This window comes from Salvelinus alpinus, chromosome 2 (genome assembly GCF_045679555.1).
Source record: "Salvelinus alpinus chromosome 2, SLU_Salpinus.1, whole genome shotgun sequence".
Classification (NCBI taxonomy): domain Eukaryota; kingdom Metazoa; phylum Chordata; class Actinopteri; order Salmoniformes; family Salmonidae; genus Salvelinus; species Salvelinus alpinus.
In genome coordinates this window covers 13,965,088-13,992,825 of record NC_092087.1, presented here as the reverse complement: position 1 = coordinate 13,992,825, position 27,738 = coordinate 13,965,088, and the positions used below count along the sequence as shown (strand labels likewise).

Here is a 27,738-nt window from a genome sequence, read left to right as displayed (position 1 = left end):
GAGGCACTGAGGTTGAAAGTAGGCCTTGAAATACATCCACAGGTACACATCCAATTGACTCAAATTATGTCTATTAGCCTATCAGAAGCTTCTAAAACCATGACATAATTTTCTGGAATTTTCCAAGCTGTTTAAAGGCACAGTCAATTTAGTGTATGTTAACTTCTGACCCACTGGAATTGTGATACAGTGAATTATAAGTGAAATAATCTGTCTGTAAACAATTGTTGGACAAATTACTTGTGTCATGCACAAAGTAGATGTCTTAACCGACTTGCCAAAACTATAGTTTGTTAACACAAAATTTGTGGAGTGGTTGTAAAACGAGTTTTAATGACTCCAACCTAAGTGTATGTTAACTTCTGACTTCAACTGTTATCTACTACTTTTACTACTTGACAGTAGTAAAACATAAATCACAGTAAAGGTTGTAGATTACAATAAATACTGTAAGGGAAAACAAAGTAAATGTTTTATGTATTACTGTATGTATGAAATTGGAAGCTATACTACTTTGTAACATGTTTATATTGTATACTGTAATACTGTATTGTTTACTGTACTGTATGCTATTTTGTTTTTGTAGAACTGAAAGACAACCACCATGTGGTGGTAGAATGCATCTATTTACAAACTAACAAGAGGCTGCCATTGTGTAAATGGTAGTTGAAAATAATGCCATAAGACTGCGGCAAATCCACAACATATTATTGAAACCCTGCCATCTTCCATAACATCAGAGTAAGTTTATCAGCCAAAGCTGCATCCGTAAGAAAAAATCCACAGTCCCAATTGAATGGAATTCACAAAGAGTGAAATATAAAAAAAGTATAAATATGTGCAAGTAATAATGTACTAGTATTACAGTGGCTTGCAAAACTATTCACCCCCTTGGCATTTTTCCTATTTGGTTGCCTTACAACCTGGAATTAAAATTAATTTTTTGATTAACACAACATGCCTACCACTTCGAAGATGTAAAATATGTTTTATTGTGAAACAAACAAGAAATAAGACAAAAAAAAAACTGAAAACTTGAGCGTGCATAACTATTCACCCCCTCCAAAGTTAATACTTTGTAGAGCCACCTTTTGCAGCAATTACAGCTGCAAGTCTCTTAGGGTGTCTCTAAGCTGATTCGGTGAGCCAGTTTATTAGCAAGTGCATTGGAGATGTTGTACCCACAGCGTCTATTAAAACATTCCCCAACCAGAAACCGTGGTTTGATGGCAGCATTCGCGCAAAACTGAAAGCGCGAACCAATGCTTTTAATCAGGGCAAGGTCACTGGAAACATGACTGAATACAATCACTGTAGCTATTCCCTCCGCAAGGCAATCAAACAAGCTAAGTGTCAGTATAGAGACAAAGTAGAGTCGCAATTCAACGCCTCAGACACGAGAGGTATGTGGCAGGGTCTACAGTCAATCATGGACTACAAAAGGAAAACCAGCCCCGTCGCGGACCACGATGCCTTGCTCCCAGACAAACTAAACAACTTCTTTGCTTGCTTTGAGGACAACACAGTGCCACTGACACGGCCCGCTACCAAAACCTGCAGGCTCTCCTTCACTGCAGCCAATGTGAGTAAAACATTTAAACGTGTTAACCCTCGCAAGGCTGCCTGCACAGACGGCATCCCCAGCCGCGTCCTCAGAGCATGCGCAGACCAGCTGGTGGAGGGAGATCTTCTCCATCTCTCCCTCCACCAGCTGGCACATAACATCCCTCACTCCATACTGTACCATTCTTCACTCTCAAATGCACCCCTCAGTTGTCTCCCTCACTTGGCATAATTCTTTACATTTGTATTAAGTTCAATGCTTTTTAGATTCGGAGAGAGTTTGGTTACCACATAAATTCCAAGCTCACAAGTGTATAGGCTAGTCAAAGAAAGATAATTTCTGCTCATTCGCCCTATAGATAACACTCCCTATACATAACACTCCCTATACATAATGTAAGCCTGGTCCTGAGACAGAAGGATGTTCATTACCAAAGTGATGCAGTCACTAATCTTAACACAGTGGTCTCCCTCAATAAGCTTCAAATGGAACCCAGTCTTAGCCAGGCGTGACTCAGAAGTTCAGAGCTTCCCTTTAACACACCATTCATCACCCACACTCCAGGCGCCAACTCCACATCTCCATTTTCATCTCGCTTCATAAATTCAGTAACTTTGTAAATAGCTTTGGGGAATAGATAAAAACAATTATGTTTTCAAGAACATTTTAATGCTACAATGCTCTACCCTGCGTGACGTCTATCTAGTTCATCTGCTTGTGTGAAGGAGAGGAATAGCAACAACTTTGCCTTCACATGGCATATTGACACACTGTACATTTTCATTACGTTCAATGCTTTTAAGTCCAGGTTTCCATGTAACTTGACATCCTCACAAACATGGGTTGTTGTACAACATGGGTTGTGGTAAACCATGGATGTTGTAAACCACATACTAGGGACCATACAGGTGACTAACGTGCTCCACAAATGATACTAGTAGGCTGTAGGCAGTCATTCGGGGCAAGACACAATTTCAGACTTGAGAGAATGAAAATGGCAACATGGACACCTCCTCTGATGCATTTATCCCAACCTGACTACCCAGTGTAGGACTTAATCCCCTTAATGATCGTTTTAGCTGGAGCATCACAGGTAACAGAGGTGACAATTATGGAGAACGGTTTCCATTTAATGACAAACCCACTAAACTCACTAAATAGATCTCTCAAACAGTCACTGAGGAAACGTGGCTTTGAGTTACCACAGATTACTGCAATGATGACAGGCCACTTAACGTAGCCCTGAAATAATGGCAAGCCGTTGAGTTTCAGCTGCAGTCGAAACACGTGTCTATCTGGGACTTTAGACCAGGTTTTGAACATCCTCCCCAGCTCTCCCTCCACCAGCTGGTACAGAAGCATGAGTGTTTGAGGTATTGCTGCTCACCAGGAGAAGCAGTAAAGACAGGAAAGATGTGTCTATACTCAGCGTCAGATGAACAGATCATGGCTTTATCATGATTAATTTAGAAGTATTAACTTACTGTATCTACTCAGAAAAATAGAGTTCCTATTGAGCAAAACATAACCCAAAACACACCCAAAACAGACTGCAAATAATTCCAAAGAGTGTGTAGTCACAAGCTTTATGTAGTCATTAAGTGCTAGGAATAGACCAGCACAGTGGACGCATCATAATACCCATAAAACCTCGAGGTAAAACACGGTAATGGTTCCAATAATTTTTTCCCCATTCATTTTTGTGTCTGTGTCACACCCTGATCTGTTTCACCTGCCTGTCTTTGTGCTTGTCTCCACCCCCCTCCAGGTGTCGCCCATTTTCCCATTATCCCCTGTGTATTTATACCTGTGTCCTTTATTTGCCAGTTCGTTTTGTTCGTGAAACCTACCAGCGTTTGTTCCCCTGCTCCTATCTGTTTCTTGCTCTTGTTTCCTAGTCCTTCCCGGTTTTGACCCTTCTGTTTGTCCTGAGCCTGCCTGCCGTTCTATACTGTACCAAGCCCCACCTCACGAGATGATTGACCCCTGCCTACCCTGACCCTGAGACTGCCTTCCGTTCTGGTCCCTTTGCACCTTATCTGGATCACTGACCCCTGCCTGCCTTTGACCTGTTGTTTGCCTGCCCCTGTATTAGAAATACACTTTTGTTTCTTCGACACTGTCTGCTTCTGGGTCATACCTGAAACTAAATAGTCTGCAATTTTAGAACTACTTCGTATAAGGTCTGTCTTTCGTGTAGGCTTACCCTGGCGTGACATTTTGGTAGCCATGTAACTCTCTCGGACAAGGCGAGTTCTCAATATATTCATCTTCATTTATTTAAAAAAAATGTGAAATGCTAATTAGCAACAGAGAAGACCTCAGCAAGACTACAAATTCCTGCAGGAAGCTCCTGCACGTCATCTCTAATGGACACTGTCAGTTACTGTTCACCAGCGCGATCAGAGATCTTTGCCCCCAGAGACCTTCTATGCCCAATCCATGAATTTGCGTCGCCTTTCTCTGTCTTAGCTAGCCACTGACTACACCTTAGCTAGCTAGTTAGCAGAGCAGTAGATCAAAAAATTATTTTGTTTTTCAAATTATATGAGCAAAAAATATTTTTCTTTATCTGGGACGCTAAACCAGACAAAATAAAATGAGCCTATCTATATAATGAATATGAATTGGGTGGGTTGACATTATTAAATATAAAAGCACTACACCTCTCTCTAAAAGCTTCACTCATTCAAAAGTTTTATTTGAACCCTACATGGTTCTCAAGTAGATTAATAAGAAAAGCTCATCCATTGTTTAAATATGGCCTTTTTGCCTTTTGCAGATTGCCATGTCTCATTTTCAATTAATTGAAAATGATACTTTTGTCAAAGTATCTGTCTTTTTCAAACAAGCAAGCTAGCTACAATTTCAATTTAATCCCCCTGAAAAGATATAACAAATATTACAACAAATATTATAGCTGAACTCAAATGTGCTGGTTGATAAAATACCTGTATTTATGGGAAAGATGTTTGAAATGGGTATTTTGTTCTTAAATGATTTTGTAAATTGTAATGGTAGAGTTATGTCCTTCATGGAGTTATCAGAATTGTACGGGGAGGTCTGCTCAATCCAAGAGTACAACAAATTGATTACAGCATTGCCCCAAAAATGGAGGAGGCGGTTGGCAGCGGGAGGAGGTAGGGAACTGGTCTGTCTGCCCAATATAAAGGATCAAAACTGGCGGAGGAATAAAAATAGCATAAATAGGAAAGTATAGCAGTTTCATTTGAGGACCAGGATGTTGACAACTGTGCAATACAGATTGCAAAATAGTTGGGAAGAGATTTTTGATGTACCGATTCCATGGTACAGGGTGTATGAGTTGATATATAAAACAACGCAGGATTCAAGACTTTGTGCTTTTCAGCTAAAATTATTATATAGAATTCTTGCCACCAACAAAATGTTGAATATTTGGGGCATAAAATCATGGAAGCTCTGCAGATTTAGTTGTGAGGTTACAGAATCAATAGACCATTTATTTTGCTATTGCCCCCCGGTAGCCTGTTTCTGGTCTCAGGTTCAGGAATGGCTGAAAATGCATAGCATTGATATAAAATTGACCCTAGAAATAGTACTGTTAGGAGATCTGGAGAGACCGGGTCAGTCAATTACTAATATACTAATACTCTTAGAAAAAGTATTTATCTTCAACATGCAATCTGTAGATTCTATTCGATTAGATAGATTGAAATTGTACGTTAAACATCATAGCATAGTTGAAAGATATGTTTTGCATAGAAACACAAAGTGGGTGGCCAGCAGAGATAGATGGGATGGGCTGAGGGAAGCTGAGGGTTGGTATGTGGAATTGGAGACAAGTGGGAGTGGAATTGCTGTGTGAGAGAGAGAATGATGGTCAAAAGATAAAGGACAAAAAAAGTCAAAATAAAACATAATAAAAGTACATTTGAATGACACTAAGTGGCAGTGTTTTTACAACGAATGCCGGTTTGCCTGAGGCTGGTGCCGTGCAGGTGTTTGTACACATGCATATACACACACTCTCATTCAAATAAACACATACAAGAACACACACATACATGTAATAGTGCCAGACATGCACACAAACGTATACAGTTAGCATTGCTGTTATGATTGCAGTTGTCCTTGATGTCCTTTGTTTTAAATGTATTATTATTATTTAAAAAATTGCATTGTTGTTTGCTGTTTTCTTCTGTCTTTTCCTTTTTTCTCTTTAGTTAATTCTCTTGGTTGTTGGTGCATTGGGGGGGGTTCTTGGGGGTGGGGAATGGAATTAATTGTATTTTTAATTTAATTTTTCTTCCGGGGGGGGTACTGTGGGAGGGGTGTCGAATGGTTGAGGGACAGCTATTGGGGAACTGTGGGGGGATCTTGGAGGGTTCGGGTTTCACAAGATTGTGATCATGAAAAAGGAACCTATGACATATATTTTATATCACTATCATGCACACGCACCCTCACACATAAGGATGACTCTGTTGCAGAAAGACTGATACATGTTTGATAGTGTCTTGATGCCGTATTGTTTGTCCTTCATGTTCTAATACTTTAATGTTACCCCTTCCTTGTGTTTTTTTGTAATAAATAATTGTTTAATTTCTTTTTTTTAAAGGAGTTGGCTTTGGGGATGACCAGTGAAATATACCTGCTGGAGCGAGTGCTAGGGGTGCTGCTATGGTGACCAGTGAGCTGAGATAAGGTGGGGCTTTACCTAGCAAAGACTTATAGATGACCTGGTGCCAGTGGGTTTGGCTACGAATATGAAGTGAGGGCCAGCCAACGAGAGCATACAGGTCCCAGTGGTGGGTAGTATATGGGGCTTTGGTGACATCACAGTGCCATCTGTGTTGTGGTGACAACACAGATGGCACTATGAATTTGCTGAGTACAGTATTGGAGGCTATTTTGTAAATGACAGCACCGAAGTCAAGGATCGGTAGGATGGTCAGTTTTATGGGGGTATGTCTGGAAGGAGAGTTTACAGTCTAACCAGACACCTAGGTATTTGTAGTTCTCCACATATTCTAAGTCAGAAATGTCCAGAGTAGTGATGCTAGTCGGGCGGGCTGGTGCGAGCAGTGATCGGTTGAAGAGCATGCATTTAGTTTTACTTGCATTTAAAAGCAGTTGGAGGCCACGGAAGGAGTGTTGTATAGCATTGAAGCTCGTCTGGAGGTTTGTTAATACAGTGTCCAAAGAAGGGCCAGAAGTATCCTGAATGGTGTCGTCTGCGTAGAGGTGGATCAGAGAATCACCAGCAGCAAGAGCGACATCATTGATGTATACAGAGAAAAGAGACTGCCAGCAGTCCGGACAACAGGCCCTCCGATTTGACACACTGAACTCTATCTGAGAAGTAGTTGGTGAACCAAGCGAGGCAGTTATTTGAGAAACCAAGGCTGTTGAGTCTGCCGATAATAATGCGGTGATTGACAGAGTTGAAAGCCTTGGCCAGGTCGATGAAGACGGCTGCACAGTATTGTCTTTTATCGATGGCGGTAATGATATCGTTTAGGACCTTGAACGTGGCTGAGGTGCACTCATGACCAGCTCGGAAACCAGATTGCATAGCGGAGAAGGTACAGTAGGATTCGAAATGGTCGGTGATCTGTTTGTTAACTTGGCTTTTGAAGACTTTAGAAAGGCAGGGTAGGATAGATATAGGTCTGTAACAGTTTGGGTCTAGTGTCTCCCCCTTTGAAGAGGGGGATGATCGCGGCAGCTTTCCAATCTTTAGGGATCTCAGAAGATATGAAAGAGAGGTTGAACAGGCTAGTAATAGGGGTTGCAACAATTGCTGCGGATAATTTCAGAAAGAGAGGGTCCAGATTGTCTAGCCCAGCTGATTTGTAGGGGTCCAGATTCTGCAGCTCTTTCAGAACATCAGCAATCTGTATTTGAGTGAAGGAGAAATGGGGGAGGCTTGGGCAAGTTGCTGTGGGGGTGCAGAGCTATTGACCGGGGTAGGGGTAGCCAGTTGGAAAGCATGGCCAGCCGTAGAAAAATGCTTATTGAAATTCTCGATTATAGTAGATTTCCTAGCCTCAGGGCAGTGGGCAGCTGGGAGGAGGTGCTCTTATTCTCTATGAACTTTACAGTGTCCCAGAACGTTTTGGAGTTTGTGCTACAGGATGCAAATTTCTGTTTGAAAAAGCTAGCCTTTGCTTTCCTAACTGCCTGTGTATATTGGTTCCTAACTTTCCTGAAAAGTTGCATATTGCGGGGGCTCTTCGATGCTAATGCAGTACACCACAGGATGTTTTTTGTGATGGTCAATGGCAATCAAGTCTGGAGTGAACCAAGGGCTATATTTGTTCTTATTTCAAATTTTTTGAACGGGGCATGCTTATTTAAGATGGTGAGGAAAGCACTTTTTTAAGAATAACCAGGCATTCTCTACAGACGGAATGAGGTCAATATCCTTCCAGGATACCCGGGCCAGGTTGATTAGAAAGGCCTTATCGCTGAAGTGTTTTAGGGAGCATTATTCCTGCTGTCACGGATATTGCTGGGACAATGCTGGGGGGAAAGTCTCAAAATATTATACAGACAATGCCTTCATCAAACAACACTGTTTCACGACGCATCAGTGACATGGCAGGAGATGTTTTGAAACAATTACTGCTTCGCATACAAGCCAGTGAATTCTATGCGTTACAGCTAGATGAGTCAACAGACGTGGCTGACCTAGCACAGCTCCTGGTATATGTCCGTTACGTTCATGGGGGGTCAATTAAGAAAGACATCCTCTTCTGGAAACCAGGACAATAGGAGAGGATATTTTAAAAATACTGGACAGCTTTGTGACATCAAATGGACTTTGGTGGTCAAGATGTGTTGGTATCTGTACTCATGGTGCAAAAGCCATGACAGGGAGACATAGTGAAGTGGTAACGAGCGTGCAAGCAGTTGCTCCCAACGCCACTTGGGTACACTGCTGCATCCACCGAGAGGCTCTTGCTGCCAAGGGAATGCCTGACAGCTTAAAGACGTTTTGGACACTACAGTGAAAGTTGTTCACTTTGTTAAAGCAAGGCCTCCTGAGTGGTGCAGTGGTCTAAGGCCACTAGAGATTCTGGGTTTGAGTTCAGGCTCTGTCGCATGCGACCGGGAGACCTATGGGGCGGCGCTCAGTTGGCCCAGCATTGTCCAGGTTAGGGGAGGGTTTGGCCGGCAGGGATGTCCTTGTCTCGTCGTGCACTAGCAACTCTTGTGGCGGGCCGGGCGCAGTGCACGCTGACACGGTCGCCAGGTGCACTGTGTTTCCTCCGACACATTGGTGCGGCTGACTTCCGGGTTAAGTGGGCATTGTGTCAAGAAGCAGTGCGGCTTGGTTGGGTTGTGTTTCGGAGGATGCACGGATTTCGACCTTTGCCTCTCCTGAGTCCATACGGGAGTTGCAGCGATGAGACAAGACCAATTGGATACCACAAAATTGTGGAGAAAATGGGGTAAAAAAAATATTTAAAAAACGCTGTTAAAGCAAGGCTCCTGGACTCTCGTGTATGTTCTGCATTATGCAATGATATGGACAGCGACCATGTAACGCTTTCACAACATACAGAAGTGCACTGGTTATCAAGGGGCAAAGTATTGACACGGTTTTTTTTTAAATTGAGAGACAGGCTTAAAGTTTTCTTTACTGACCATAATTTTCACTTGTCTGACCGCTTGCATGATGATGAGTTCCTCACACGACTGGCCTATCTGGGTGATGTTTTTATGCGGGACAAAATTGAGGTTATGATAAAGAATTTGGAGCTCTTCTTTGTCTGCAAGGACAACACACAGGTCTTTCCATCATTGTATGATTTTTTGTGTGCAAATGAACTCAAGCTTACGGACAATGTAAAACATAATATAGCAAAGCACCTGAGTGAGCTGGGTGCGCAATTACGCAGGTACTTTCCCGAAACGGATGACACAAACAACTGGATTCGTTATCCCTTTCATGCCCTGCCTCCAGTCCACTTACCGATATCTGAACAAGAGAGCATCATCGAAATTGCAACAAGCAGTTCTGTGAAAATTGTATTTAATCAGAAGCCACTGCCAGATTTCTGGATAGGGCTGTGCTCAGAGTATCCTGCCTCGGCAAATCGAGCTGTTAAGACACTGATGCCCTTTGCAACAATGTACCTATGTGAGAGTGGATTCTCGGCCCTCACTAGCATGAAAACTAAATACAGGCACAGACTGTGTGTGGAAAGTGATTTAAGACTGAGACTCTCTCCAATACAACCCAACATTGCAGTTATGTGCATCATTTCAAGCACACCCTTCTCATTAAACTGTGGTGAGTTATTCACAATTTTTGATGAACAAATAAGGTTTTACATGTAAGATGGCTAAATAAAGAGCAAAATTATTGATGATTATATTATTATGTGTGCCCTTGTCACTTCCCACAAGCCGGGTTGTGACAAAAACTCACACTCATTCTTATGTTTAATACATGTATTGTATAGTGTGTGTGGCAGGCTTACAGTGATGGCAAAAAACAACATTTGAGAGTGCGAGGGGGTACGCAGCTGAAGGTTGAATGCTTGAAGGGGTACAGGACTATAACATTTTTTTAACCACTGGCCTAGATAATTATTTGTACAATATGTCAATTTTGGTGTCTATTTGACTTCATGGTAATTTTCAAAGATCAGCATATGAACATTAAAAGGGGAGAAGACCACCAAGTCTGGCCATGTGGAGAAAAGCAAATAGATTTGAGTTAAGCTATAGTGAGGGGCAATTTACCGGTTTGTGGATAAAGTTTATCCTGTGTCAGTGAGTGTAGCTATTAAGTTAATTTTGAGCGTCTTAGCAATACAATGGTTCCTATACAGCTGTCAACATTCTACAAGGAAAGAGCCACTTAATCAATTATATAATCATTAACCAGATTATCCCAGATACCAGACTTCGATGAGTGATAACTCAGTTCTAGAATGTTGTCATTGATGAGAGTGAATCTAAAAATCTATTGACATTCAGAATTTACTTTGTTTTGACATCCAGCCTATATTGTAGTTTCATGACCAGAGACAAATCTTCAAAGGCACAGTATTTATTTATTCGGAGTGGTACAGGCATTCACACATTCTTGATATATAGGATCCTTCCCACTACATGATTGATATGTTGAGTGATAAAATCCCAAGTTATCAATTGTCCTTGTGAAAATGACAGTTTATTAAATATTCTACAGCCGTAATGTCATGAATAAAATCAAAGTTTATTTATATTGCACATTTCTTACAACAAATGCATTTCAAAGTGTTTACAGTCATTGGATGGGGTTTTGTCTGTAAAGTGGGGAACATATAACGAATTGGAGGGCATAAAGGCATTGAAAATGGCTGCAGGAATGGACGTGCAGAAGTCAGGGCATTGGGTCACGGTGTCTGGGGTCCTGGGTGCTTCATTGGATGGTCTGGTGGGCACCACAGCAGTGGTGGAGGTCAAGTTTCTGTATGATGTAAGGGACCATACCATTGAAGAGGCAGTAAAGTCAAAGGATTTCTATATCCAGGAGCAGGGAGGGTCTTGCCGCCTCTGTGAAGACCATGTTGGTGTCATGCCTGGCCATGCAGACATGAGTGAACAGGGAGTACAGGAGGTGATGAGTACACACCCCTGAGGGGCCCCCGTGTTAAGGATCAGCGTGGCGGATATGTTGTTACCTACCCTTACCAGCTGGGGGCGGCCCGTCAGGAAGTCCAAGATCCAGTTGCAGAGGGAGGTGTTTAGTCCCAGGGTCCTTAGCTTAGTGATGAGTTTTGAGGGCACTATGGTGTTGAACGTTGAGCTGTAGTCAATTAATAGCATTCTGACATAGGTGTTCCTTTTGTCCAGGTGTGCAAGTGCAGTGTGGAGTGAAATAGAGATTGCATCATCTGTGGATCTGTTGGGGCGGTATGCAAATTGGAGTGGGTCTAAGGCTTCTGGGATAATGATGTTGATGTGAGCCATGACCAGCCTTTCAAAGCACTTCATGGCTACAGACATGAGTGCTACGGGTCTGTAGTCATTTAGGCAGGTTACCATAGTGTTCTTGGGCACAGGGACTATGGTGGTCTGCTTGAAACATGTTGGTATTACCGACTCAGTCAGGGTGAGGTTGAAAATATCAGTGAAGATACTTGCCTGTTGGTCAGCGCATGCTCGGAGTACACGTTCTGGTAATCCGTCTGTCATTATATTGCACAACATTCAATGTTATGTCATAATTATGTAAAATTCTGGCAAATTAATGACGGTCTTTGTTAGGAAGAAATGGTCTTCACACAGTTCGCAACGAGCCAGGCAGCTCACACTGCTGCATATACCCTGACTCTGCTTGCACAGAATGCAAGAGAAGTGACACAAATTCCCTAGTTAAAAGAAATTCATGTTAGCAGGCAATATTAACTAAATATGCAGGTTTAAAAATATATAGTTGTGTATTGATTTTAAGAAAGACATTGATGTTTATGGTTAGGTACACATTGGTGCAACAACAGTGCTTTTTTCGCGAATGCGCTTGTTAAATCATCACCCGTTTGGCAAAATAGTCTGTGATTCGATGATAAATTCATATACACCGCATCGATTATATGCAACGCAGGACAAGCTAGTTAAACTAGTAATATCATAGACCATGTGTAGTTAACTAGTGATTATGTTAAGATTTATTGTTTTTTGTAAGATAAGTTTAATGCTAGCTAGCAACTTACCTTGGCTCCTTGCTGCACTCGCGTAACAGGTAGTCAGCCTGCCACGCAGTCTCCTCGTGGAGTGCAATGTAATCGGCCATAAAATGTAAAAAAAATGCCGATTACCAATTGTTATGAAAACTTTAAATCGGCCCCAATTAATCGGCCATTCCGATTAATCAGTCGACCTCTACTCGTGTCACTGGGCAGCTCTCGGCTGTGCTTCCCTTTGTAGTCTGTAATAGTTTGCAAGCCCTGCCACATCAGCCGAGTGGCGGAACCGGTGCAGTATGATTCGATCTTAGTCCTGTATTGATGCTTTGCCTGTTTGATGGTTCGTCGGAGGGCATAGCGTAATTTCTTATAAGCTTCCGGGTTAGAGTCCTGCTCTTTGAAAGCTGCAGCTGTACCCTTTAGCTCAGTGCGGATGTTGCCTGTAAGCCATGGCTTTTGGTTGGGGTATGTACCTATTGTCACTGTGGGTACGACGTCATTGATGCATTTATTGATGAAGCCAGTGACTGATGTGGTGTACTCCTCAAAGCCATCGGAAGAATCTGGGAACATATTCAACTCTATGCTAGGAAAACAGTCCTGTAGCTTAGACGTAGGCAATATAACTATTTCTTCAGCACTTTTGAAATGTACAGCGACATAATTCAGAACATGGGCCATTCTTACAGTAATCTCCCTGTACACCAAGTCAGAACCGTATGATAAATAAAAGGGGGCATATTAGCAGACAATGAAATCTCTATATTCGATGATGACATTTCTCTAAAACAGGCTATAGGCTACATGTGCACCAAGTCAGAGCCTTCGGCTAAATTATGAGGGGAAAAGGGACCAAATTATTAGGGTGAGGCACATGGGCTACAAACAGCTTACTACACAACATACACTTAGTATTACTTTCTTAGCTACAGTATACATATCTCCCTGGCATTGTACATCATTTATGCAGCAGCATACAATACATATTTGGACTCACCTTGTTGTGCTGTGCTCACTTGAACAGTTAGGTGGTACTTTGTGGGCACATTTTTCCATTCTCTGGATTTATGGTGCTTTCAAGACAACTGGGAACTCGAAAAAAAAACAAGGTCGAATCATGACATACATGTACATGCACTCTACCTACATGTACATATTACCACAATTACCTTGTCTTACCGGTGCCACCGCACATTGAATCTGTACCCCCTGTATTTAGCCTCGCTATTGCTATTGTTATTTTACTGCACCTGTTTAATGATTTATTTTTTATTTTTTATTATCTATTTTTTACTTAAGATTTTAAGAAGAAAAACGTGTTAAAGCATTGTTGGTTAAGGGCTTGTAAGTAAGTATTTCACTGTAAGGTTGTATTTGTATTTGTACCTGTTGTATTTGGCGCAAGTGAAAAATACAATTTGATTTGATGTCAGTGATCTTCAGGTCGGAGCTCTAGAAAGAGGCCCGAGTTCCCGACTTGGATGACCGTTGACTTGGACCACACACCCACTCCACTGACCAGCAGGCAGGTGATTGCTTTGCAATACTTGCAGTTAGCCACTGATTCCTTCCAAACCACTCATTGTTGAATTTGCGATTTCCAACTTTTTGTGTGTTTATATCCAACGGCCAATACGTTTTTATCTATAATTTCTCTTCATAATATAGATTGAGAGGGATTTGCCAGTAGATTGTCGACTTGATTCATGATGACTGTTATTGCCAGTAGATTGTCGACTTGATTCATGATGACTGTTATTGCCAGTAGATTGTCGACTTGATTCATGATGACTGTTAGCTTGCTAGCTAATATTTTGAAAGTATGATGTTGACATGATCAGTCCAAACAAAGCTACGGAGATATAACTTGTTTTTACATCATTTTACTGTATCTGTGGCCAATGACCTTGAGCCTTCTTGAATGGGCACTTCTAATGTAACTCTATGGCAGCACCCAAGGCGCTTGAATTTTCGAGTTCCCTCGGTAGATTTTGAGGTGACGTAGTGTCCCCATGAGTGACAGAACACTGAGCCAATCACGGCGCAACTAGAGAACATTACCAACCCCTAAGCTCTGTATTTTCCGCTGGCTGCTCCACCACCACAGAAAGCACTGAGCTAGGCTGAAACCTGCATTTTGGAGCTGCCTTACATAAGAAAGCAAAAAATTACATTAAGTTTGTATGGGGTTTCATTAACTCAATATATTTTTATTTTTTTTACATTCTTTGCAAACTGATATGTGACACGTATAAATGCCAAAATAACATGCAAAACAGGTTGCCACTGCATTACACACATTATTCTAAACTCCCTTCAGTAAAAGTTTGGTATGGTAAAAAGGAATTTGCAGACAAGATGTCATGTTTCATTTAAGTAACGTTTATTTTACTTATCAAATGTTTTGGATGAGCATTCTATTTGTTTCTGTTCCTCTCTCTCTGTCTCTGTAGCTGTCACGCTGGTATAAAGGAGTGGGAGACAGGCGCAGGAATACTTAATGTTTTTTTTAATATACCCAAAACAAGCACATATGCAAAACACTGAGATGTACCCATACAAAAGAGCGAGGGTAAACCTCACACAACTCACATGACCAACAGACATGGGAACAATAACCGACAAGGACAATGGGGAACAGAGGGCACATATATGACATACTAATCAGGTGAAATGGGAACCAGGTGTGCGTAATCAGACAAGACAGATCGGGGTTGGTGGTAATGATCAGTTCAGTGAAGCCTAGAAGGACGGTGATGTTGACCTCCGGAACTGGTGAACAGAATGAGCAGCAGTACCTGGGATCCGTGACAGTAGCTTCTGGATATGCTGGAATAAGGACCCGAGCTACAGCAATCAGCTAGTACCTGTTCTGAATTGCGTGTTCATGTGAATGGGCGTATTGGAAGATACCATGTCAGTAGTGATGGGGTTGTGTATATGTATTATATATTGTGCTATATTGTATTATATTATGATAAACCGATTGCAACGGTTCAATGAAGATAATTCATGATATATTTAGCTGAGTGGAAAGTGTACGCTTGTTTATAATTGCTTAATTAATTAATGAGTTTGTGCTGATGGGAGGGGCTTCCCCTACAAAAGGGGGGACCGTTTTTATTGAGCTGTTGATGGGGCAGCACTGTTTAGCTGTCCCCATAATGTATACTTTTGTGGCAGTACTGTTTTCTTTCGCAATCATTATGTAACACCCTTGTACAGAAGTGCTTTTGTGGCTCGGCCATCATTTTATTTGGTAAAGTTTAAGTTTAATATAGGCTAGAGTTTAAGTTAAGGTTTTTCAATTTAGCCTTCTGGCCTACAGTACGTGGCACACTGTAATAATGATGTTTGCTACATAACACACAATAGACTCAGTGCAAAATGAAAGACACAACTCATACCAAGCGCAGATCTCGCGCAGCTTGCAAGATTCTGGCGCATAGGCACAACATCTGTTTGGTAGTTAACCGACACTGGTGGATGAATGGTGGTGTATGTGCATGAGACAATAAAACTTAAACTTATAGACCCCTTTCTGTGTTTGCAAACATTGCCACACGATGCTCGCAAGTTGGTTACAGAACACGGGGGAGTTGTCAGAACGCCAGCAAAAAAAGCCTCCATTTACATGTTTCTCATGAGTCCATTTCACACTACTTTTGGATTATAATTGGATTTTAAGGCTTATACAGTATGCATGTCCTGCTTAATAAAATGTTTGTGTCATCATCCCAAATCAACTGCATTATACTTAAAAAAACACTTCAACTTTAACCAGTAAAATATCTATTTGGGTAGCTTTTGCTACAGCCTTTGTCAATGAGCATTAGTATTATAGCTAACAACTGCTGAATCCAAAATTGTTATTTTGCAAAGATCACAACCAAATATAATCTTAATGACTGTTCAAGCAATAATCAAAACATAATTATAAGTGTATGAGAACCCAAAATGTTATTTTGTTAAGAAGTAATAAAAACGTAAATCTAGGTTATGTTGAATGGGTGCAGATGACGATGGCTTTCTTACTGCTGCCAAGAGTCGCGCACAATCTGTGCATGACGTCAAGTGTGTTGTGTACTGGAAAAGGGCCTGAAAGGGGGCAGGTAGCCTAGCGGTTAGGACTGTTGGGCCAGTAAGTGAGAGGTCACTGGCTTGAATCCCCAAGCTGACTAGGTGAAAAATCTGTTGAGGTGCCCTTGAGCAAAGCACTTGACCTTAATTCAACCTGTAAGTCGCTCTGGGTAAGAGGATCTGCTAAATGACAAATGTAACTTACTTAAATACCATTTGCTTCAAATATGAACAGATTGATACATCTGTATAACGAATTGAAAGACAATTATACATAATATCACTCTTAATTACCAATATTATATGGAATCCCCATATTAATTCAATGAATAGGCTAAACTCATTTCCAAATGCAAGATATGTAGCCTATGTAGATGTATCACTCTTCACTTTACTTATTTATATATATAAAGACGCTTTCACAAAAGTTAGTGATATGTGTTTGTCTTGTCATGTTCATTTCATGCTTTGCAATGTTTTAACAACTAGAATAAATAGAAAGACACATTGCATGTAAGCACATAGAAAACTAAGAGTGTAACATTTTGACTAAAGAAAAAGGGCATATGAGCCTCCACACACACACACAACTCCTAGTCTATTTGAAGACTATATGATAGGTCAATACATAAGTTTCTGGTGCCAGCTGCTGCCAATCAATCATCTGGGTGAACTCTTCACTCTGGAAAACAAGCCAATGGTACAGAATTAATATTCTACTACACATAGTATCACACACTAGGACTTCCATGATGTAGAACTGACGTACATAGATCAAAGACCCCCCCCAAAGGTCAAGATATGCTACTTCATTATATCCTGTGGCCACAGGATGAAATTCACTAAACAGAAAATAAATAATTGTTGTCTATGAATCAATTATTGGAACAGTATAGTCACGAAGACCCTCCGCCTCAGACCTGGTGTTTGAAAATAATTACAGATTGTTCCTGTAATGAAAAAATGCATTTTATTATGATGGGACTGTGAGATACTACCTCTGACTGTGAGCTTGGTGGAGCACTCTGCCCTGCCCAAGGGACTGTCTGCGATGACACTGTAGTCGCCGCTGTCCTTGGGTCCGATCTTCAATATGAGCATTGTGCACACCCCACACACGTTGGTGATAAGGTAGTTGGTGTTGGTGTTGAGGCTGACGTTGTTGTGGTACCATGTGACATGGGGTTTTGGATCCCCTCGTACAGCACAGCTCATGTAGCACTCGTAGCCTGGTGGAGCGGTGCGGATCTTCAATCGGAGTAAAAACGATGGTGGACACTGGAGGTCCAAGCCCTTTACATCTGGCATGTCCAGTATGAACTTATCTGAGTTACAGGAGAAAAGAGAGAAAGATTACCTCGCAACTAATATTGTTTTGTATACAGGCAACATTTCAAACTTACAGTATTCTCTGTGATGCGGCCTATGCTAAAAGTTTTACGGTTCAATGATCTTTCATTCAACAAATGCAAGGAGGCTAGTTGCTGTCGCCACAAACCTTTTCTCCTTATGGTTCCCCACGTAGGGGACACAGCAGGTTCTGAGAGGCCCATGTCATTCTTAGCAAACACCCTGAAGTTATACTCTCTGCCGGGTAGAATGTTGGTAACTGTGAACTTATGGTTGAAGAGGCTGTCAGCGACCATCCTCCAGGTGCGCTTGACAGAGTCACGTTTGTACACAATGTAGTGCAGCCTGTCATCCTTCTTCTCGTCTGGGGAGGGAGTCCAGGTCACAGTCACTGTTCCAGGAACATTCTGCTCCAACTCCACCGGGCCAGGAGGCTTGGGATCATCTGGAACCAGGTCAGAAAGACATGGTCATCTGATTGAAAGCTGAACTTACCTCCAGTAACTGCAGTAATACAGGCATTAAAAACTTCACTTACGATTCTGTTTCTCATCTACCAATTCCATAAGACTATAGTTGAAATTATAAAAAACATATAGGCAAAATGATTAACATTCACCTGTGACTCTGATCTCGACACTGAAGGTCTCCTGACCGACCATGTTCTTGACAATGATGGTAAAGATGCCCGTGTCAGAGCGCTCTGACGTGGGGATCAGAAGCTGTGAACCTCTGTCAGAGTTGGTGATGGTGACACGTTTAGACACAGGAACACAGTCTTTCAACCAATAGATATCTGGCAAAGGAGAGGCCTGTGGACCATTTGAAACCATGTAAACACAGAGAACTTGGTGACACAAGCAGGATACTGCAGTAGGATACAGTCTATTTTGTCGGCTGAAAGCTGCATTTTCTTCCCTTTACCTTAAAGTTGATGTTGAACCGTACAGTATTCCCCTTTCTCACAACCATGAAGCTCTTCATTTTCCCTGTAAATTGTGGCCTCACTTGCAGGGTAAAGAAAATTCAAATATCGGTCAGATTACATTTTTTATTGATTACCAAATTACATTTCAGGGATACAGTCGACTTATATACAATATTCACTATTGAACATCACAATAGTGATTTAAATTAGATGCTATTCCTTACCAGGAGGAGGCATGGCGATGATGTAATTATCAAAGCCTTGGGGCTCGCCCTCGCCTCCATCGTTTGTGGCGATCACTCTCACCCAGTACATTCCCATTGCCTTCAGGCCAATCACATTGAAGGAGGTGGAGATGATGGGGTTGATGTTACAGCGAGTCCACTCTGGGCTCTCATTTGGTCTGATCTCCACAAAGTAGCCTTTGGCCTCATCCTCCACCCCTTCCACCTCCTTTGGTTTAGTCCAAGCCAGAGAAAACGTGGTGTAACTGGAATCTGTTAGCTTTAGGTCTATAACTTTACCAGGGGGTTCTGGAATTACAGCAATGTGATACAATAGTTATTATTTTAGTTGACGTGTGCAATATTACGTTGGAACCAGCCTGATCATTGCGTTCACTATTCTATTTCAGAGTGAAGACAACGATCAGGCTGGTTCTGCCAGGCTATTGGTGTAACTGAAACTTCTAATATTTCAAAAACATAAATGGGTTTGATGATCATGACTTACTCTTGGGATCTCTGGCAAAGACTATAACAGAGGGAGGACTGGGCTCGCCGACACCAGAGATGTTAATAGCTGACACTCGAAATTCATAAGCTGCTCCCTCAATAACATCTTTCAATGCAAACGTTGTGTCTGAGAGAAAATAAAAAAGTTCAGAGTATCATTATGCCAGAGCATACTTACAAAGTCTTACACATAAAAGTAAAGTGTGATAATCTTGGTTGCAAGTTATATATTTTTACGAAAGGTTCTTGTTGTACACTTCCAGGTAAATTAACACATTTGTAGATATATTTCCTTGAGCCATTGCCTATGAGGAGGCCGCACCTTTGATAGGACCATCTAGGTTCACAGTGCTCCAAAAGTTGCTTCCCTTCTTGCGTCTCTCAAGGTTGTAACCCCAAATTTCAGTTCCTCCAGTGTTGATAGGGGGAGACCAAGCCAGGTTGATGCAGTCCTTGAAGGCACTGACCACTTTGGGTGCCGAAGGGGATCCTGGGTAACCTGAGAGAATAACTTGTTATTCTGCTTTCCATTACCATGCATATAGTGCCAAATCAAATCACAGTGGATAATTCTTCCTAGAAATGACAGAAGCTGTATGTAAAGTCGGTATAACAAAAATATGTTCTGTGTAGAATAAGAGAACGATCCATCTGGATGTAATGTCAGGCAGAACACTTTCTTCATGTAAAAATACTGATTTGCTTAGTTTAGATAAAAATAATAGGACTTCACAAACAACAAAAACAAAACGCACACTGAATGTATAAAACATTAGGAACACCTGCTCTTTCCATGACATAGACTGACCAGGTGAATCCAGGTGAAAACAATGATACCTTATTAATGTCACCTGTGAAATTAACTTCAGTCAGTGTAGATGAAGGGGTGGAGACAGGTTAAAGAAAGATTTTTAAGCCTTGACACAATTGAGACATGGATTGTGTATGTATTAAGATGGCACCGACGGAGAAAGGCAATATCTCACGCTTTCCAACCCAACTTTGCTATTTAGTGACTTGTATCGTGTTTATCTTAAAAAAATGTTTTATAGAAAGTTCATACTATTATCATGTGACCGCCAAGCACTTCTGGACATCAGATCAACAGTTACTACCTTTGATTTCGACTTCAAATACGACTTTAACGCAGGAGAAGAGGTGGGGCCCTGGTGTAATTGAGGCGAAGAGTAAACCAAATGTTGCTCCCCTCCATTTTATTGGCAAATGTCCATTCACTCAAGAATAAGATTATTTAGAGATTTTCCTACCATAGAGACTTGAAAACCTGCAACATTATATGTCTTACTGAAATGTGGAGGATGATGACGCTATGCACGTAGTACTTTTTTCATAAATAACAACTGGTATGCTTCTTCAAGTGTGAAGGAAATGTCAAGCTTTTGCTCACCTGATATAGAATACCTCATGGTAAGCTGCAGACCCTTGTATCTACCAAGAGAGTTCTCATCGGTAATTATCACGGCTGTCTGCATTCCTTCACAAGCCAACACAACTCTGACACTCAAAAAACTGTATGGGACAATAGACAAACAAGAAACCACTCATCCAGAGGCACAATATCTGGTGGATAGAGACTTTAACGCGGGGAAATGTAAAACCGCCATACCTCACTTCTACCAATACGTGTCCTGCGCCACTAGGGGTGATAAAACTCTAGACCACTTTTATTCTACCCACAGAAACTTATACAAGGCCCTCCCTCGTCCTTCCTTTGGCAAATCTGACCGTGACTCTATTGTTCTGCTTCCTGTTTTCAAACAAAAGCTGAAACAGGAAGTACCAGTGATGCGCTCAATACGGAAGTGGTCGGACAAAGCAGACTCAAGGTTACAAGACTATTTTGCAAGTACAGACTGGGATATATTCCGGGATTCAACAGATAACATTAAGGAGTTTAACACAACAGTCCCCACAGTGACTATAAGAGCATACCCCAACCAAAAACCACAGATTACAGGTAACATCCATGCTGGGCTAAAGGCTAGAGCTACCGCTTACAATGAACGGGACATGGACATGGACTAATACAAGAAATCCCTCTACGACCTCCGATGAGACATCAAACATGCAAAAGGACAATAGTAAGGTGGAATCCTATTACACCGGCTACAATGCTTGTCGTATGTGGCAGGGCTTGCAGACAATAACGGATTACAAAGGGAAATCCAGCGAGCTGCCCAGTGATGCAGAACTCACAAACGAGCTAAATACCTTTTATGCTCGCTTCGAGGAATAGAACATTGTGCCTTGCGGGAAAGCCCTTTCCGAATAACTGTGTGATCTCGCTCGCCGTGGTTGATGTGAGCAAAACGTTTTTAAGGTTAACAATCACAAGGCCGCCAGACGGAATACCAGGGCGCGTTCCCAAAGCATGTGCAGACCAGCTGGCAGGTGTCTTCACAGACATTTTCAATCTCTCCTTGTCCACAATCTGTAATCCCAACATATTTCAAGCTAACCACCATTGTCCCTGTTCCCAAGAGCTCCAAGGTAACATGTCTAAATGACTATCGCCCTGTAGCACTCACAACTGTAAATATGAAATGCTTTGAAGGGCTGGTCATGACACACATCACCATCATCATCCCAGACACCCTAGACCCACTCCAATTTGCATACCGCCCCGACAGATCCACAGATGATGCATTCTCAATTGCACTTCACACTGCCCTCTTTCACCTGGACAATACGGGAAATAACTATGTGAAGATGCTGTTCATTGACTACAGCTCAGCGCTCAACACCATTGTCCCCTTCAAGCTCATCACCAATCTAAGGACCCTGGGACTGAACCCCTCCCTCTACAAATGGATCATGGACTTCCTAACGGATCGGCCCCAGGTGGTGAGGGTAGGCAACATCACCTCCGCCATGCTGACCCTCAACATGGAAGCCCTTCAGGGGTGTGTGCTTAGTCCTGTACTCCCAGCGCACCCACGATTGCAAGGCCGCGTACGACTCTAACACCATCATCAAGTTTGCTGACGACACTACAGTGGTAGGCCTGATCAACGACAGCGATGAGTCAGCCTACAGAGAGGAGGTCAGAGATGTAGTAGTGTGGTGCCAGGACAACAACCTCTCCCTCACCATCAGTAAGACCAAGGAGCTGATCATGGACTATAGGAGAAAGAGGGTAAAGCACACCCCCATCTACATCAAGGGGGCTGTTGTGGAGCGGGTCGAGAGTTTTAAGTACCTTGGTGTCCACATCACTAAGGACTTAACATGGTCCACACACACCTGGATGCCTAGTCACTTTACCATTCCTTCATGTACATATCTACCTCAAGTACCTCGTACCTCTGCACATTGATCTGGTACTGGTACTCCCTGTATATAGCTTCATTTTAGTGTTTTTTGTTTTATTCCTCGTGTTAATTACTATTTTATTTTGTATTAATATTTTTGAAACTCTGCATCATTGGGAAAGGTTTGTGAGCAAGTATTCCACTAAAGTCTACACCAGTTGTGTTCGGCGCATGTGATAAATACAATTTTATTTTATTTGGTAGTAGGTGCCAGGCGCACCGGTTAGAGTGTATCAAGAACTGCACCACTGCTGGTTTTTTCATGCTCAACAGTTTCCCGTGTATCAAGAATGGTCCACCACCCGGAGGTCATCCAGCCAGCATTGGAGTCAACATGGGCCAGCATCCCTGTGGAACGCTTTCGACACCTTGTAGAGTCCATGGCCTGATTGAGGCTGTTCTGAGGGCAAAAGGGGGTGCATCTCAATATTAGGAAGGTGTTCCTAATGTTTTGTACACTCAGTGCAGATCTCGTCAGTGTACAAAACATTATTTAATTTGATCAACATATGTTTTCCAAATTCTGTAAAATATTTTAGATTTTTGTTTAACTTTATAATATACCAAATCTGTAACTAGATAGGTCAGTCCTCCAAATAGTTATTGAGGGTGAATATGAGGCTTTCCAATCTTTACATGTTTTGCAGCAATTAGACGTTGATTACACAACTTTCTCTAATATTGATCACCTATATTTACATTTCCCAACAGACATAACGCGGATGGATGGATATAAATTCCTAGACATAATGAAATGAGAGCACATGCAGTATCCCAAAAGGGTGTCAGTTATCACAGGACCACAGCATATGTAACAGGGTTCCTTTGTGCTGTTTGCGTCTCCAACAGAGATATGACATTTCTGGGTGCAATACATGCATTCTGGCAGGAGTGTAGTAAGTCCTATGATTATCTTAAATTGCGGTAGGTCATGTCTTAGGTTGTTGGAGCAGGTATGAGCATTTTCACATAGCTGTGACCAATTGTTCTCCTCATTTTCTTCTTAAAGATCTGTTTCACATTTGTTCCTTTTAGCTTCTGAACCATTAGGTAGAGTTTCAATCAACCTTTGATATAACTTGGCAATCAACTTCTTTGGCTAAGCAGCTTCTTTCAGTATTTTTTTCTATGCTAGATTCCTTAGGTTCATCCAGATTCTGTTGAAGCGATTCAATATAATTTTGGATTGTCTGTTTTTTCTTCAACGCCTTGGAACCGAAGTAGTGAATATATTGTAAATCATAAGGTATTATATTTATAGCGTTGATACTCCTCCCTGAACAAATATAGCCAGCTGTCCATTGTTTAAGGGAAGGCAGTTGTGCAGTCCAGTAATACATATTCATATGAGGTAGTCCAAGACCACCAGCTTTATAGGGTAATTGTAAAACAGTCAATTTGACTCTTGAGATCTTTCCATTCCAAATAAAGTTGGAGAGCCGGCAGTTTATTTTATTAAAAAAGTTGGATGGAATTTAAATGGGCAGGGTCTGGAATAAATACATCAACCTTGGTAATATATTCATTTTGATTATGTTGACCCAACTTAACACAGAGATAGGGACAGATCTCAATCTCTGAACATTAATAGATAGGTTTGAATTCAAAGGAGAGTAATTGATTTCATAGGCCTCCTCCAGATTGCATGGAATCAGTACACCAAGGTATTTCATGTGTCTTTGTCCATTTCCACTTAAATTTACTTTCTAAGCTTGAGAAATTATGATTCACAATTCACTTTGAATCCTTATACAGCATTATGTATCCATCAATAGTAAAATAAATGACAGCGAATGTTCAGGTTCAGTTAAATAAAGTAAAATGTAATCTGCATACAATGAGATTGCATGTTTATCTCCACCAATCTCTATGCCCCGGATTGAGCCATGAGTCGTAATTATGATTCTAGGGTTTATGTGGCTAAAGAAAATAGACATCAGGCATCCCTGTCTTGTCCCTCTTGATAACTGAATGATTGAGAGATCTGTCCTAAACTATATGGATTTTTAACAATACTTACACAATATGCCAGCCTGGATGTCCTCTGTCTCCAACACATCACTGACTCCCTCCTCATTCTTGGCTCTGATGTGGTAACAGTATCTTTTCCCAGGCTTTACATTAGTATCCCTGTATTTAAGGGGGTCATTTGGGAGCTCCCCTACATTTGTCCATGTTTTGCTTCCCCCCACTTGCTGGCGCTCCAAAATGTAGTGTTTGACTGGACAGCCACCGTCATCCTTTGGGGGTTTCCATTTGAATTCAATGGCGGTTAGAGAAGTTTCCACAATTTCCACAGGTCTTTGTGGCGGTGTGGGTTTGTCTGTTGGGAGAAAACTATGAAAATTAAAATGTTGCCTAACAACAGAATGAGATGTTAGTGATAGTCCACAAAAGTCTTCAAGCGAAAAGTATGTGATCATTGAGGAATTTTGTTAAATTCTTCCGAATCAGACTTGCCAGAAATCTAATTTCATATCCTGCTTCCTAACTCACCAAGAACAATCAGTCTGGATGTGGCTTCCAATGTACCAAAGTCATTTTTGATATTGATTTTGACCTCTCCACAGTTCCTCCTTTGACAATCTGTAATACACAAGCCGGCTTTTATGTCAGTCTGTTCTATCTTGACATTGGGGCCTTCCAGAAGTTCCTCATCCTCCTTGATCCACTTGATCTTCATTGGGTCACCACCCGAAAAGGCCAATTTCCACTCAGCCGTTTCACATGCTCTCACAATGACCGGCTTAGAGAATTCTCTCAGAGAATCCATGTTGAATGTTGGTGGGTCTTAAATATGAAAGAAAAGAAAGTTCTCTAATCAAGGGAACAACAGCCTTACTGAAGCTTTTCATAATGCTGGATGTAACCCACATACTGTAACTGTCCATTCTTACTCTGCACAGTGAGTGATCCCTCAGATATACGACCATCCACCTCAAAGCGATAGACTCCTGAATCGTCTTTTTTACAGTTATCAATGACCAACTTGTGACAGGCTCCTTCTTTGATGATTTTCACCCTGTCATCAGGAGGTACCTGATTACAGAAAGAGAATATATTTAAATCTATTAGGGGAAAACAGACTCTTGTGTCTCAATCAGCTATAACAGAATCTTTGCCAATGGGTACTTTTTCACTTTGATGACGGTTTTGACAGGGTGGATAAAGGTTTTATTTATACCATTATGAGGTGGAGGATTTCCTAGTCCAACATTAATACACCTGATCCAATGAATTAACTAATCATCAAGCTATTGTTCTGAATCAAATATTATCGGGCTAGAGCAAAAGGTTGCTGAATACTTTATTTGTGTTAATGATGAATACTGCACTCACCTGAAATCCGTCTTTATACCAGACCCCCTTACAGTTCGGACTGCTCAGTTTGCAGGACAGCTCTGCTGGTGTGCAGATTTGAACTTGGACATCAGCCACTCCCAAAATGAATTGAACAGCTGGATCTATAAATAAGTAAAGACTTGTCACGCACAAAAAAATGGTCACGCACAAAGACTGTGTGTATATATAGTCACTATTGTCATTGTACAACATTACCATAATGACTATGGATGAACAAGTTATAGAATATATATTTACTGTGTCTTAAAAATGACAGAACAACAAAATGTTACTTAAAATGTTACATACCAAGTTAGGTGATGAATTGTTATCCATGTCCATAACAACAATTGTCACAGGGTTGGCGTGGGGGGGCAGGGGGTGTAAAGTAGAATGAACACAGATGTATTACAGGTGAATAAACATTTGTCTATGATAGTTTTACAATTTTATCGGACAAAAACATAACACCGTCATAAAACAGACATAACATCAGAGGTCATTCATCTTGTGTCACTGAATGTCAGGTGACAAGGCAGTGTCATTTCCCACCTAATGGAAACAGTTTGGTGTAATGACTTGTTGATATAACAGTCTATGTCACTTACGCTGAACAGTGAGTGTGGCCTCTGATATACGACCATCCACCTCAAAGCGATAGACTGCTCCATCATCTTTTCGACAGCAATCAATGACAAGCTTGTGACAGGCTCCATCTGTGATGATTTTCACCCTGTCATCAGGAGTTACCTGATCACAGAAGCAGGGATTGAAATAACAGACTGAAAATAGATTATTGTTTGTCGTTCATCTGTCATACAATCTTTCCTAATGGTTACTTTCACTTCCATGACTGAAATACACTGAACAACAATAAACGCAACATGCAACAATTTCAAAGATTTACAGTTCATATAAGGAAATTAATTAGGCCCTAATCTAAGGATTTCACATGACTGGGAATACATATATGCATCTGTTGGTCACAGATAACTTGGGGGAAAAAAGGTACGGATGTGGATTAGATGTGGATTTGCCTCATGCAGCGTGACACATCTCCTTCGCATAGGCTGTTGATTGATCAGGCTGTTGATTGTGGCCTGTGGAATGTTGTCCCACTCCTCTTCAATGGCTTTGCTAAATTGCAGGATATTGTAGGGAAATGGAACATGCTGTCTGTCATACACGTCGATCCCAAACGTGATCAATGGGTGATGTCTGTTGAGTTTGCAGGCCATGGAAGAACTGAGACATTTTCAGCTTCCAGGAATTGTGTACAGATCCTTGCGACATGGAGTTGTGCATTATCATGCTGAAACATGAGGTGATGGTGGCGGATGAATGGCACGACAATGGGCCTCAAGATCTTGTCACGGTATATCTGTGCATTTAAATTGCCACTGATAAAATGCAATTGTATTCGTTTTCTGTAGCTTATGCCTGCCCATACAATAACCCCATTGACACTATGGGGCACTGTTCACAATGTTGACATCAGAAAGGGCTACCCACACGCCATACACGCTGTCTGCCATCTGCCCGGTACAGTTGAACCGGGATTCATCCGTGAAGACCACACTTCTCCAGCGTGACAGTTGCCATCGAAGGTAAGCATTTGGGCACTGAAGTCAGGTACGACGCCGAACTGCAGTCAAGATCCTGCTTAGGATGACAAGCATGCAGATGAGCTTCCCTGAAACATTTTCTGACAGTTCTTTTGTTCAATTGTGCAAACCTG

At 41.5% G+C, this 27,738-nt stretch overlaps 1 protein-coding gene across 1 annotated transcript in view; it reads right to left on the bottom strand.

Moving 5' to 3' along the window:
- Positions 1-15,541: 15,541 nt before the first annotated feature.
- The window catches only part of LOC139554415 (immunoglobulin-like and fibronectin type III domain-containing protein 1), a 35,932-nt gene continuing 23,735 nt past the window's right edge, over positions 15,542-27,738 (bottom strand). The window contains exons 7-16 of the mRNA XM_071367172.1: positions 26,609-26,750; positions 25,155-25,448; positions 19,649-19,825; positions 19,325-19,453; positions 18,817-19,125; positions 18,589-18,671; positions 18,284-18,476; positions 17,813-18,109; positions 17,313-17,639; positions 15,542-16,996 (exon numbers count right to left, since the gene is read on the bottom strand). Of these exons, the coding sequence (XP_071223273.1) occupies positions 16,992-16,996; positions 17,313-17,639; positions 17,813-18,109; positions 18,284-18,476; positions 18,589-18,671; positions 18,817-19,125; positions 19,325-19,453; positions 19,649-19,825; positions 25,155-25,448; positions 26,609-26,750 (1,956 nt within the window). The 3' untranslated portion in view covers positions 15,542-16,991. The remainder of the gene's footprint in view (positions 16,997-17,312; positions 17,640-17,812; positions 18,110-18,283; positions 18,477-18,588; positions 18,672-18,816; positions 19,126-19,324; positions 19,454-19,648; positions 19,826-25,154; positions 25,449-26,608; positions 26,751-27,738) is intronic.